Source organism: Tinamus guttatus, unplaced genomic scaffold (genome assembly GCF_059628265.1).
Source record: "Tinamus guttatus ecotype Peru unplaced genomic scaffold, ASM5962826v1 Tinamus_guttatus_pri_ptg000155l, whole genome shotgun sequence".
Taxonomy (NCBI): Eukaryota; Metazoa; Chordata; class Aves; order Tinamiformes; family Tinamidae; genus Tinamus; species Tinamus guttatus.
The window spans coordinates 1,677,092-1,690,725 of record NW_028288689.1 but is presented as its reverse complement, the minus strand read 5'-3'; the positions used below and the strand labels follow the sequence as shown (position 1 = coordinate 1,690,725).

General features: G+C 42.7%; 1 protein-coding gene across 3 annotated transcripts in view; it reads right to left on the bottom strand.

Moving 5' to 3' along the window:
• HTR4 (5-hydroxytryptamine receptor 4) overlaps positions 1–13,634 on the bottom strand; it is a 109,110-nt gene that overhangs the window by 27,986 nt on the left and 67,490 nt on the right. Inside the window, exon 7 of one of the 3 annotated variants that reach the window (XM_088522608.1) lies at positions 4,307–4,430. The exons of the other annotated variants lie outside the window; for them this stretch is intronic. Within the exon in view, the coding sequence (XP_088378734.1) occupies positions 4,415–4,430 (16 nt within the window). The 3' untranslated portion in view covers positions 4,307–4,414. Of the gene's footprint in view, positions 1–4,306; positions 4,431–13,634 lie in introns of those variants that run through there. 3 annotated transcript variants of the gene reach the window in all.

The following is a 13,634-nucleotide window of genomic DNA, read 5'->3' as shown; positions in this document are numbered from 1 at the left end:
TTTGCCAGTCTGGTCAGTTACTGTATTTCTCACAACAAAGAGAACCGTTGTGAACAGATGGGGTTATGGAAGAGGCTTTGTCTCTTCATCTTGAGCAAATATTGACTTGTACCTTGCACTGAAGGATTCTCTGACAGCTGGGTCCAGCACATGGCCGGAAGAAGAAAATTGAGCTGCATCCTCATGTACCTGAAATGAAAAGTTTCTAGTGTCTCTTTGAAGCTGATACTCAGGCTTCGCTCATCTTGCTTTGTTTTCTTTGCCCCTATCCTGAAAAAATGAAAACTAGAAGGCCTGCCAAAAGACTTTTCATTCTTTACTTCTGGACAGAGAGAAGAGTTGTGCTAAAGCCTTTCTGAAGACAAACTGGAGAATCAAAGATGAAAATCCAGCTAGATCATAATACGTTTCAGTATCAGATTTGGACAGAAGTCTCAGGTCTCTGGCAGTTCAGAGCTGTTAATGTAACTTAAGCTACAGCATTCCCAAGTCATGAGCTCTTAATTTTGTGTATTAAGATATCATCATTTCTCTGATTACAACACCTATAAAATATGAAGGGTCCTAGTGAAATCAGCCTACAAATTACAAGGTACCAGAAGGTCAGAGATTAATGGCAAGAAGCTATCCATAGCTTATCTCTGCAAAACAAGAGCTGTTCAGGAACTCATCACCTTTGAGATATACAACACTTTGTCAGCAGTGAGAAAGGCAAGAAGTGTAGTTTAATGAGCTCTTAAAGCAAGAGAAATAATGTCAATTAAATGAAGAGAAACAACAGGAGAATCACTGTTAGGAGCAAACTTGCGGGGTAGGCTCCCACTCAATGAAGGCATCAGATGTGCCACATTATATATCATCAGTCCCAAAACTGCCTCTTCAATGTGCTTGCCTGATTTAACAAAAAAAACCTATCTTCTATGATGGGTGATACTAATGCTGAAGTAGCCTGCAATAGCCAAAGAAGAGAAAGTGTGATGGAGAAGTGAAAATTGGAATAGATTTGCTGAGGTGTGTATAATAGTTGATTTAGTATTTACAAGATATTTTGTACTCCCAAAGGCATACATAAGGAAATACTGCATCTTTACTGGTGGCAAAAACAAGACAAACACATCTGCATCAATTCACAATTCAGGTCAACTGTTCAACATGCTAATGCGTACTGAATAGCAGATGCTAGCAGCAGCTATAATCTCTGCTATGACACATAAACAAAGCTAAAAACCTGAAAATGGCCAATTTACTGTCTTTGAAATTTTCAGTAGAATAGGGTAAGATGCTTACAGCTGACTAAGGGCTGAAAACAAAAGGGATGAGCACTGCAGACAGATTCACAGCAGGTTAAACAATGCCTATATCTGAATTTGATGGTGTGAACCAGGCAAGCTGGCATCAGCACCTGCCCATCAGTACATCCCATCAAAAAGAAAGGCCACAGTCAAGGATTTGAAAAGTGACAAAATGGCAAAAAGCAATCAAACTGCATGCTGAATATTGCCCTGAAGATACCGAAGAGCTGTCTAAAATATCTTGTGGAAATTGGGCCTCTTCTCTCTATCAGATGCTCTAAAGGCCTGTGTAGCAGTTGTAACTACAGCATCTGGAAAGCTTTTCCACAGTGTGAATGTACGAAGAGTGAAGGAGGCAACATGTGCGATGCCTAAATATGATAATTCTGGACTCACAGCCCAGAGACCTGATCTGCATATTAAGTCTCATCACGGAAGGTGTCATGGAGTGGCAGAACCCCATTTACTTCAATTTCATTGATTTTTTTTTTTTCCAAAGGCATTTGATGGCCTGCAAGGACATGTGCTGTGGACCATTTTTCAGCCATGTGCAAATCCACCTAAAGCTGTTGATATCACCAAGGGCACCAGGTCTACATAGTGTGCTGCAACAAGGAGAGCAGCCAGCCAGAGGTTCTGGGCAGACCTGTGTTCCCTCTGCTGCTGTTCACCATGGTCATCCTTGCAATATAAGCATCTAGGCAATGTAAACATGCAACCTAGGAGACTGAGGCTTTGCCAGACATGTTGTGCTATAAAGTACTTCCTACTCTTGACATTGTCCTCCATGAAAACTTATTCCAAAAAATTCAGAAAATTCAGTGGGGCTCACAATCAAATAAACCTCCTGAAAACCAAGATGTCAAGCAACAGCACTAAAACCCTGGTTCATGCTTTGAGGAACGGTCACTAATGTTGCGAGATGTTTCTACCTTGTGTGCCAGCTCTGTCACAGGGAGCCCATAGTATAATGTTTCCTACAGTAACCACAGAGGGATTCCAGATTTTACCTTAAAGGTAAATAGCATATAATGCTGCTATATGCCCATTATAAGGATTTTCTGATTCTATTAAAGCCATATCAGCAATAAAAAACTTGTAGGGCTCTTGAAACAAAATATTGCTATTTATTAGCAGATGGAAACAAAATCAGGAGCAACAGGAAAGCATGGTACAGGTTTGATGAAGCAGCTCATGTTAAAACGAGATTGAGAAGAAAGAGAAGGGTAAGCGATGTAAGAGATCTCACAGCAGAAGTTTGAGAAGCTGTAAACCTGTGTTCCCAGGAGGAAACCTGGGTGGTGGTGGGAGATTGACCATATTTATGCATTTCCCTGATAAAAAATGTAAAAACTTAGTTCTTTAACATCATCCAAATTTCATGGTATTAACCTTGTTTCTTGCCTTTTTTTTTTTTAAAAAAAAAAAAACTTCCTGTAATTGCTTTTGTTTCATTATCTCTATAAACACATGGCTAATACCCCTGTTATAAGATGACAGCCCTTTGATTACTATACCTCATGGCCACATTTTTCTTATATTATGAATGAAAGCTTGAGGAATGGCTTGTGAAATATTCCCTGAATACCTCCGTATGGCATTTAATGCCTTATGGCATTAAAGCTTTTCAGAAATCCACATCATTGTCCAAGAGGTGCTTGGAAAGCTTCTCCTACAGCAGTCAGGAAGGAAGAACATTATTTAAAAAAGAAAAGAAAATAATACATTAAAATTGAAATATACTTAAATTAATAGCCCCATGTTTTAGAGATAAAGTCAGCTTCTAGAATGTTAGACAGTCTAACAATAATTGTGGAGCTCCTTGTGAAGACTGATATACATTGTATAAAATCACTTTGATGAAAGGTAGAAGTCTCTGAGGAACAGTGGTTCATAAAGCATAAAGCTAAGCTGTGCAAAGGTCTAGGCTGAAAGATAGCAAAAACTCTTGTACACAATTGGAATACAGAGGGGGAGTAGGTAAATGGTAAGTCACTATCCAAAATAAAATTTGTTTAGGTACAAAAAACATTTTAGACTCCTAATTTGAATGGAGAGAGTCCCAAAGGATTTTGAATTGCCTTTGAAATTGCATTCAAACTGTGAATATGTATTAGGAGTGATGTATGTATTTACATAAATGTTAAGTGATACGGTTTCAATAGTTTTGTGCCATGCCATGTAATGGGAGAAGATCCTAAGCTGCACTGCAGCAGGAAGAAAATGTTGTTACACCTGGCAATAAGCACACAAACCTAGTGCCCCTCTGTGTCAACGGTTCCAGCTCGTGTTAGGTGTGGGGAATTCGCTGTGAGTGGAGATGGATGGTAGGAAACCTGCACGTGTCTTTACCCATCCTACCACACCGCTCCCGGCTGGTGTTCAGACTGCTATGAAAGTTGTGTTGCTAATACAGGACTCATGGGTGTTGAAAGGTCCAGATAAGCATCATTACATGGAAGAATTCATTTCCAACAGAAGTTTTCCACTTTAGATGGATAAACCTTAGTATCTAGCATCATAATGTTGACTCAGGAAGCAGGGCTGGGATTAAATTTAAGCTGTCCAATAACAGTACAGGGTATTGATAAGGGCTCAAGTGAAATCAGATTAGAGCTTTTCCCAGCAGATAATGTCCTCCTTTCTCATCAAAGCCTCCAAACCAATTAAAAATGCCATTCAAATAACTTTGTGCGGAACAGTATCTGGTGGCCTTTACTGTCAGGAGACCTGAAAGGAGGAAAAAGTAAATGTGTGGAGATCTAACCCATCTTTACTGTAGAGTGAGTCCTGTGAGACAGATGATTTTCCAGTTTTTGTTGTGCATTCCCCTGCTGTTTCCTCACGCTATATTTTGCAGGAAAGTGGAAAGAAAGCTTGCAGGAAAGCGGTGGCCTCTCCCCAGGCTGGCGCATGCAGGAAGGGTGCACAGGGAATACTGAGTTTTGCCTCCACAAAGGCTGGACAGGAGGAAAGTGACTGGGAGAAGGGAAGTTGCCAGGACTCATCTGCAGGGAAGTATGTAGGAAGCCCTTGAGAGCTGCCGGGGCTTTCCAGGGCTCCACTGGGAAATGGCATTTCTATTCCAAGCCAGCAGTTTCCAACTGCTGGGGACATGATGTTCATTTTGCGAGCTGGCTGTGTAAAGCGGAGAGAAATAAGAAACAGTCATGCATGTCAAAGACTAGAGAGGTTTAATTGGAAAAGACAACAATTAGCGTAAGTTATTTAAAGTTTCCATTTGAATCAAAGAGACAGTGAAGTGAAATTCAAAATAATCGCACACAGAATAAATACTGAACTGCTGCAGGACTAGCCATTGCTGTTGCTTCTTCCCCTCTATTATCTTCTCTTTTTCATAACAGCTCCCCATCCTTCTAGCACTGCCTTCCAACAGCACTGGAGCACCTTTTGGTAGCTGATTCTTTGCAAACTTCTGTAAACCAAATTACTTTCCATTTTTTCATAAACAATAGATGGATTAACTGGTGCCTTGCAGAGGGTGCCTGGACTGAACCAGAAGTCTGGTTATGTTGTTTTTACTGGTAATGTACCTGTTGTATATAGAAAAAGTGAATACCAGAGTCAGGAAGCCAGGCGGTTTTAGGAATTACTGGACTGAAGCCTAATTCCCCAGTGATGTGTAGCACAAAATCCCCAGTGCCTCCTGCAGAAAGGGCTTTCCAAGAAACCTCGAGTATCAGGGGTCACACAGCAAATGGAGAGCTGCTCAGTTAGCACCTGGGTATTCTCTAGGGCAATATTAATCAGGCCAGCAAGCAGCAAAGGTAAATCTCAGACAAGAATAGGGATCCTGCCCCATCAGAATACATTAATTGTCTTCGCTAACCAAAGCACAAGTCATGCAATTAAAAATAGACAAGAATGAGCTGACATTTCAATTGCTTCCAAGCTCAAGGTGCCCTTCAATACCGTGGCTTCCTTACCAGAAGCAAAGTGATGCAGAATTGAAGTTCTGATCATGAATCTTGTTTCAATCCAAGTAACAAAAAGCGTTTATCTTAGCTCTAATCTCTTTTCCCAATATACAGACATACTGAAAGAGATTACCTTACTAAATTGAAGGAAACTGTGGTATTTTAAAACTCTAATCCCTTCTCTCCTCTGTAGAAAATAAGATAAATATCTTGATTTCATTCAGCACAATTACGAGAAGCTTTCCTCTTATCAGAAGTTCTCTGTTTCCCCTGGTGAAACAGTTTTTGTGCTGCAGACCATGTTTCAGCATCGTGTCGTGACTCGTCACTGGCAATGCAGGTGCACGGTGGCCACAGGAAAGTAACTGCCCCCTCACACACGGGGCAGATGCTGGCATCAGCTTATCCACGTGCAGATGTCTCACAGGAGACAGGATAGTCCATATAGGGTGCTTGGTCTAAGGTGTCGGCGGCTTGGTGACAATATGGGCCTGGTGTCCAGCCAGCTGGGATCAGGGAACGGATGAGATACGTGTGCAGAAGCCACCATGATGCCACCTTGGTTTTATTATCTCAAGTAGCTACTGTGCTGTATAGGAGGGACGGGGAGCTGAGGTCATCTCACACCCTTCCCCTAGAATTACTCCAATGCATTTTATCTTTTTGCAGAGGAATTTGAAGTTAAAAAAAAAAAGTCTAAACAGCTCACTATTTAAACTTTGCATAGATTACTACAAGTCAGGAAAAGGAGAGGAGGGAGAGACCTTGCCCAAGAGGACAAACCCAACAGAAAGGAAATTAGTGTCTCAGCTTCCTATCCTGGGGATTACCCAACTTCAACAATGAGCCTGTTACATTTATAAATAAAAGAAAGATTTTGGCAATAACTTTAGAAAACACACCCCATAAAAATGAAGATAGCCCCTGCACAAACTGGAGCAACATGGCATGTTGTCATGCTAGCGGATTGTTGCGTCAGTAATTGCAGACATGCTTTGCCTTCCCCCAAACTGCAATGGGAGTAAAGCAGAGACACCAAGCACAGCCCACACAGATTCTCCACTGCCATTTCCAGCCTCCAGCTTCTCTCTGTCCCCCTGCAGTTTTTCTGGCTTCACTTCAGTAAATGGTGCAAATAATGCTCTGTATTTTCCAAATTGTGCTGGACTAGCCCTTCCCTATTTGAAGACCTTGCTGGGGTGGTGGTTCTTTGGATGTTCGTTTTCCCGATGGCACAGGCAGCTGTTCACACTCACGGTGCTGCGGTGCAGCCTCCCCGGCACAGTGCTCATGTACCACAAGAGCCTGGTGGCAGCTCAGCAGCACCTGCTCTGTGTCCCCTAGACTGATATTTCGGGAGGACAGAAGAAGCCTGTGAGATGTGCGTGGTGTCACTGCTAAGAATCAGGGGCAAAAACCTGCACTGGTGCAGCCTCTGCTTACATGCAGCCGTGCATGCAGTGGATTCCACCATACCAGTGTTTTTTTTTTTTTTTTCTGCTACAAACAGGTATTTCTCTTACTCTTTTCCATTAACTGGTGCCATTAGACTGGATAAAGCTCTATTCTTCTTTCTCCATTTTCCTTCTTAACTCCCCTACTTTCATGGTGAGCAGAAGTTGTCGAAGGAGCTCGAAGGCTGCTGCCATGGGGCATGGTGATGATCACATTTGTGAAAGGTTGGAGCAGGTTGTCCAGCAGCGAGAGGCAGCGGGAAGCCCTGAGGGAAAGGAGGCTTTTGCTGCACCACAAAGCTCTTCCATGGTGCAGGCTGCTGTGCCACTTGCGTGTCCACACACGCTTTCCTGCGCAGGATGCGCGCTCTCATCTTTGCGAGCATTTTGGTCCATGATTTTAGCCCCTGCGAGGGGTGCATCAGCTGTCTGAAAGAACTTTAAAGGTCATAGGTGATCGCGGTGCATACGTATGCATTTGCCAGAGCATACATATATTTGCAGAAGTTAAGACAAGCAGAAATACTCGCAACTTCCTTCAGATGGGGGGAGGAAGGAAGGACAAGGCAGGTGATGATGTCTCATGCCTTAGCTTGTAGGTCCTTTGATGCCACCCAGACCAACACATGCCAGCTCCTTTGCAGTGTGCACAGCTCTTATTTTTGTGCTTTTTGTTGTGCTGAACATATAAGTCCCCAGAGCCCAGGCTCCTCTGTCCTTGCCTCTGCACAACAGACTGCACAAGCTCACCCTGCGTGACACAGCCTGTGTCTCCTGTGTGAGCTATCACAGACATTATAGTATTTATAGCTGAGTCCTGCCTTGCGATCCCTCACCAATAGCAATCTTGGTACTTGTGACCGCTACACTAAAAGTACGTTACTGCAGAGAAGACTGATGTCAAGCCGTACATTTGTGCTGGTGATGCTGGAACATAAGTTTCATTGCAAATACTGGCAAAGCTTCATAAAAAAATTGCAGGAAAGCTCCCCCAAGAAATTAGAAAAATCTTTTCTATTTGTTTTCAAGTCTAATGATCTCACATATTTTTATAGAATACCTTTTCAGAATTGCAGATAATGAAACAAATGAAAACTGAATTGTCTCTTGACTAAGATTAACACCATTAGAAAAAGGAAGGACCTAATGACTGTTACAATCTAATTCCCCTCTCTGAGTCTTTTCCCTAGTGCGAGATTGTTCCCTGAACTAATTTTAACTATTTTGTCCAGTCTCATTTTGAATAGCAGAACGAGACTAGAGGTCTGCATGTAATGTTCATACCATCAAATATCCACACCAAAGAAGTCGGGAACAAAGGCACAAAAGAAATGTATTTAGGAACTTAATGGTGGCCACTTTAAGGTCACTGAGAGCCTTTCTGCTGAACTGAATGCAAACCAATATACCTGTGCTCCCACACTGCTAAAAGCACTGATGGCCTTGGACCCCTGTCCAGGCAGCAGCTCAGCAGTGTCCCTCTGTTCCCAGGTTGTCACCATTTGTCTCAGCTTGAACGAAGACCTATTTGCTGGGGGGTTGAGCTGTTTTTCTGTTTGGAAGTTGTAGAGCATCTATCAAATGGTAGTAGCTGGTTGCCTTCAATGCTATTAAAACAAAACAATGTATTGAAGGAAGAGGCATGGGACATCCCTCTTCTGGAGGACAATGTTACTCAGCCAAAAGAGATTGTTGTGATTATCTAGTTTTCCCTGAACTCACTCTTGCTTTGTGTTCCATACCTGTACTTGGACTAGAGGGATCATTCCAAAGCCAGTCTTGATTCTTGATTTCTAGTGATAGAAAACTGGTTATAGGATACGCTGTCATTATGGTTTATAATTTTCCCCATTAAAAATGGATGCTTTATTTCCAAGGCAGATTTGTCCAGCTCCTGTTGTTGTTATATGTGTGTTAGATTCTGTGCCTCTAAAAATACTGATCTCTTTACCTTCTCTAATGCAAGATAAATAGCTTACAGGCCAGGAATATTTTGCCATGGTCTCTTTTCCAAATCTTATTTGGTGTTCTCTTAATCGTTTTCATTTTTCTCCTCTGCAGTGTGGTATTCTGTTGCTAATGCTGCTTGTGGTCTATGCAAAGGCAGCACTGACTCTCAGCTCCTGCACACGAGTCCCAGACAACTGCAGAAAGAGCCACGTTCACCCTTTAGGTGCAGTATCTAATGGGAGTTTATGTTCAGGATCAAAGCCCATTTCAAGCTGGCTGTTTATTAGATTTCCATGTGCTCAGTTAACCAAGCAATTCAGAGTGCACATTAACTCTGGGGTGCTATTTCTCATCGTTGTTATTTCTGTAATCTTCTGGTATCTGCATATTTTATCAATTATTATTTTGTTTTCCTCCAGAGAGGAGATTAAAATTAAACAGCTTAGGGCCAACAACCATTCCTTAAGAATCTTCACTAGGAATACAGCCTCCAGCAGAAGGTAATTTCATTAGGACTTAGAAACTATGGAGATGATCTATTTAATATATACCACGCTGATGTAGCTACCAAGTCAAATGTGTTACATTTCTGGTAAATTGCAATCTCATAAAATAAATCAAATCAGTTTGCAGAACTGAGATCTATTTTTCATAATCTCGTGGTTACTCAGGGTAAGTACATTACCACAATCTTTTCAGATTTTTTTTAATATCAGCTCCTTTATTGAACAGTCTGAACTTGATTCAGATCACCCCTCTCCCTTCCCAGTCTTTATCTCGTTGATGTATTTATAGATGGCACAAATGTGACAACGAAGAAAAGACTCCAGGCAGGAGCCCCCAGTCCAAGGCTGAACATGCCCTTGGTGATGACCAGCCCATGCTAGAATGCTTTCAGCTTGGGAGGCAGCAAGGGATGGCTCTGGCATGTGAAGCTGCAAGGAGGTAACCAAGGACCCAACCAGCTGTAATGCATCCTGTCAAGGTCTGTGTCGTGGGGCAGGAGCATCCTCTCATGAACACTATCTGGGGCGGGTCGTGGGGAAGGAGCTCTGATAATGCACAGCAGCACAGAGCCTCTTTGCTCAGCAGCTGTGACTATCTCTCCCCGACCACCAGACGGATTTATTTTTATTCCAACAAGCTGTAAGCCATGAAGCTGCTACACTTCCAAAATGTAAAGCTCTGAGAGGCTATGTTGTCTACTCAACTACCGGTCAGGAAGCACCAGCTCAGGTGCTGGAGTTTTACTTGCCACAATTACTTATATTCCCTATAGGGATCTATAGGAGACTCAGTAGTGTGGTGGTGTTGGGTATTGGCTATGCACAATTCTCCCCACATTTTGTGCACCTTCAGTGTGCTGAGAGGAATGTGCTTGATTGAGTGGTTTATTTTCATATTTATGAAGATAATGAACTTCCAGACCCTCAAGCTGCATGCTTTTTTGTTCTTTGTTTCTCTTGGCTCTCATAAAAGGAAAATTGGGATGTGTATTACTTTGGAGAAATAAAATTGGCATGAACCCTGCCTAAGAAGGCCTCTCTGTGATGAAAAAATGAGTAAATAAACCACTCACTACAGCTTTCCCAGACGGGACTGATAGACTGTGCTGTACTGAGTAGTGCACTCTGAGAGGAAACAGTGAAAGTACCAAAACGACCTCCTTGACCCGCATGTTCCAGAGTTTGTCTACTCTCATTATTGCTCAATTATGTTTTACTCAAAGTCATATTCACTGTGGCAAAATTTTAGAGCTTGTTTTGTCCAAGAATTCAAGCAATGCTGATCTAGGTTGCAATCCACTTGTGATATAACTGGGTTTAATGACTTACAAAAGCCATGAATTTATTGTGTTGTGCGAGACAAAAGATATGCAAGCAATAAGTTCAAAGTCGAAGATAGAATTTTTCAGATGATCATGCCTTTTTGTTTTCAGGCTCAGGCTCCTGGAACATGCTACAGACATCCAGAAACGCATATCTATTGCTGTTACTGTACCAAATTTTCCCATATATTAGCTGAGTGCTCATTGTAAATTCTCCTATCTGCTCATTATTCAAAATGATTCCCAAACCCTTTCAATGAATGATGTTTCAAACTATAGGTTATTAGAACTATGAATTGCAAATATTTATAACGAATTACACAATTTGTGCTGCAACCAGAGAAACACACCTTTTTATACGACACGTGGGTTGCACTGAAAAATGAAAAGGGCATGAATTTCTGGTTGCAGCCACACCTGCAGACTTCTGTTGACTATCTGCATATGTCCTGCCTGATTTTTGCAATTGATGATGGACTTCAGAATTGAAATAGGTTAACATCTTGAGGAAAAATAAATGTGGCAGTTTCTACACCTGTAGAATGCAAACTCCAGAAACAGCAAAATCAAAAATCTTTTGCAATTCTGAATTAATATTTAATTCTAATATTCTTCCCCATGCTACACACAGATCCCGTTCTAACTAAAACTGTTCATGACATCTTCGAAACATCCTTTGCACCATACCTTATCTAGCCCAGGGAGTGGAGGTCTCTCACACTAGCTGATGGAGAATCCAAGAGCAAAATGAACATGAGGAAATCCTCAACCCTAATTGCACCAGTGACTTGATTGTAATAAAAAATAGAGCAGTTCAGATGGTTAGAGCTGAGGGAAAGTTCAGATCTTCTGATGACTGGAAACAGGCAAGAACTAGAAATCCCAGTCCTACTGCCTGAATCACTCCTATCCCTTTGAGTCTGGACGTATCAGTTTAATACAAACTTGCAGTTCTCTGCAGGTTTTGAAGGAGGACCTCTGCCCTAGATTCAGCACAAGGTGCTTGAATAACTTTCTTCTCTGTTTTCTGGTTCTCTCTACTGTTCACCCTGCCAAATATAAAGAACAGCCATGACACCCCCCCTTGCACAACATCCCCATTTGCCAAAGTTCTTGGCCAGGAAGGAGCAATGCTCCAGCTGGAAAGGAAGTGCTCAGTCCCTGAGCAGCTTCTTGGTTATGTTACTGGGAAACCAACCCATACAGGAAGATTTCGGAGTTTCAACTACTGAGCACTAAACCCTTGTATTTCCAAGTTACTGAAGAAAATACACACTGTAAGTTGAGAGAACCTGGTTCACTGAATTTCTCATCCATACTTGTTGAGTTCAACCTGCTTTGTGCTTAAGAGAGAAGCACAGAAAATTAAAAATTCTTCAAATGGCATTAACTGTCCAAATATTACAATTAGTTTTCCTTTAATACCCAAACCTTTATCATCATTATTACATAATCTGCACCAGGGAAATATATCATTCCCTCATCAACTACAAAGCTGAATGAAAAAAAAAAAAAAAGAAAGAGTATAATTGCAATTGATGAAAATGATGCATAGAGCTGAATTCCTTAGCAGCTCCTCTTTGGAGTTCAGAGAGGAGCGGAGGCCTGCAAGAGGAAACAAGTACCTAATTTTGTTGTACAGAATTCGACTGGTAAGGAAGGGCAGGAGATTTGATTTGACTTTGTAAAATGTCGAAGAGAGACAATTCATTCCTATGCATGAAGAACTCACAAAACCTAGAAGCAGACAAGAGGTCCTACACAGTTTTAATTCTTACGGGGCATCTCGTAATGTTTGTCACATCTCAGCTGACAAGGCTATAAGGACACAAGAGAACTGGACAGACAGTCCTGGGGCTTGCTGCTTATTTCTGTGGAGGACTCACAGGTGAGAGCAGAGGAACAAGTGGAAGAGAAGACTTAGAAATGAGAAAAGCCTGATCTCAGCTACATGATGGGATCCAGGTTTTACTGTAGCACACCACGACTTACCCAGCTGCCCAGGGGAGCTGAGACCATGGCCAACTCCTAGCTCTGGGGGCAAGACAGCTCTTTGCCTTTGCTTTGGCTGTTGGGACAGCATTATGTCTAAAAAGAGCTCCAAAATAAGGGTTTATCAGTGGCCAAGAATCAAGGAGACCACCAGCCAGAGACCAAGGGCACTGGGACCATAGCCCCAAATGCAGCCTCTGATCAGAGGAAGATGTATGTGCTGTAATGCTCTCCATGGCTTGAGAAGCTTGAGAGGTCTATGTTGGTGCTGTGAGAGACCCTGCCTGCTGTTCAATCTCTTACACAGCCCGGGACTATTGCAAAGCCAGACCAGCTAGTGGGTGCACAGCACTGGATGCAGCCTTCAGAGCCAGGATCAGCTCTGAGCACAAATCTGGTTACCAACTGCCTGTTTATATGTGCAGAGCCACAAATCTGATTACAAAAAGAACCAAATCTCTTCCAGGCAGCTACGTCTGAAAAACACCTGTGTGTTTTTCAGAGAAGGCAGCTTGTTCTGCTAATGCAGGGGATAACTGCTCCTCCCTCCCTTCCCAGATGCTGTGCCACCACCTCTGCTCTGGGGAGATGGACAGGAGAGGGGCCCCCTCCGCACAGTTCAGCTCTCTGCCAGCACTGCCCTTGCAATAACCCATCTCCTGCCAAATGAAGGGCAGTGATCAGCAAACATGTTCTGACTCCCTGGACTCCAAACTTCCAAACCATGGACTGGCATCCCTTAGTGCCCATCCGTCTCCTGCAGGCTGGACCAGGAGAAGGCAGCGCTCATGCTTTACTGCAGACCGGTCCAAACTGAAACCCAGCAGGAGCCTGGAGTAGGCACAAGCCTCAGTCGAGCTTTGCCCTGTCCCTATGAGTCCCTTCTCTCTGGGACCTCAGTTCCCAGCCGGGAGCCTAAGGAGCAGACACCTGCCTGTCACCGTCTGCCATTCCTGCCAAGAGCTGTCACAGGCTGCTTTGACCAGGCCAAGTCCCAGCAGGACTGTGACCACCCATCTGCCCTGGGGTGAAAGTTCAGAGTAATATTCAGGGAATCCAGAGGCTTTGACTCAATTACAGTAAAGGGCAGGCAAAGGCATCTTCTAAGCTAAAGGTATTTAGCTTAGAAAATAAAGCAAAATAGCAACTACCCTTCCCCTTAGACGCACAACAAAGTGCC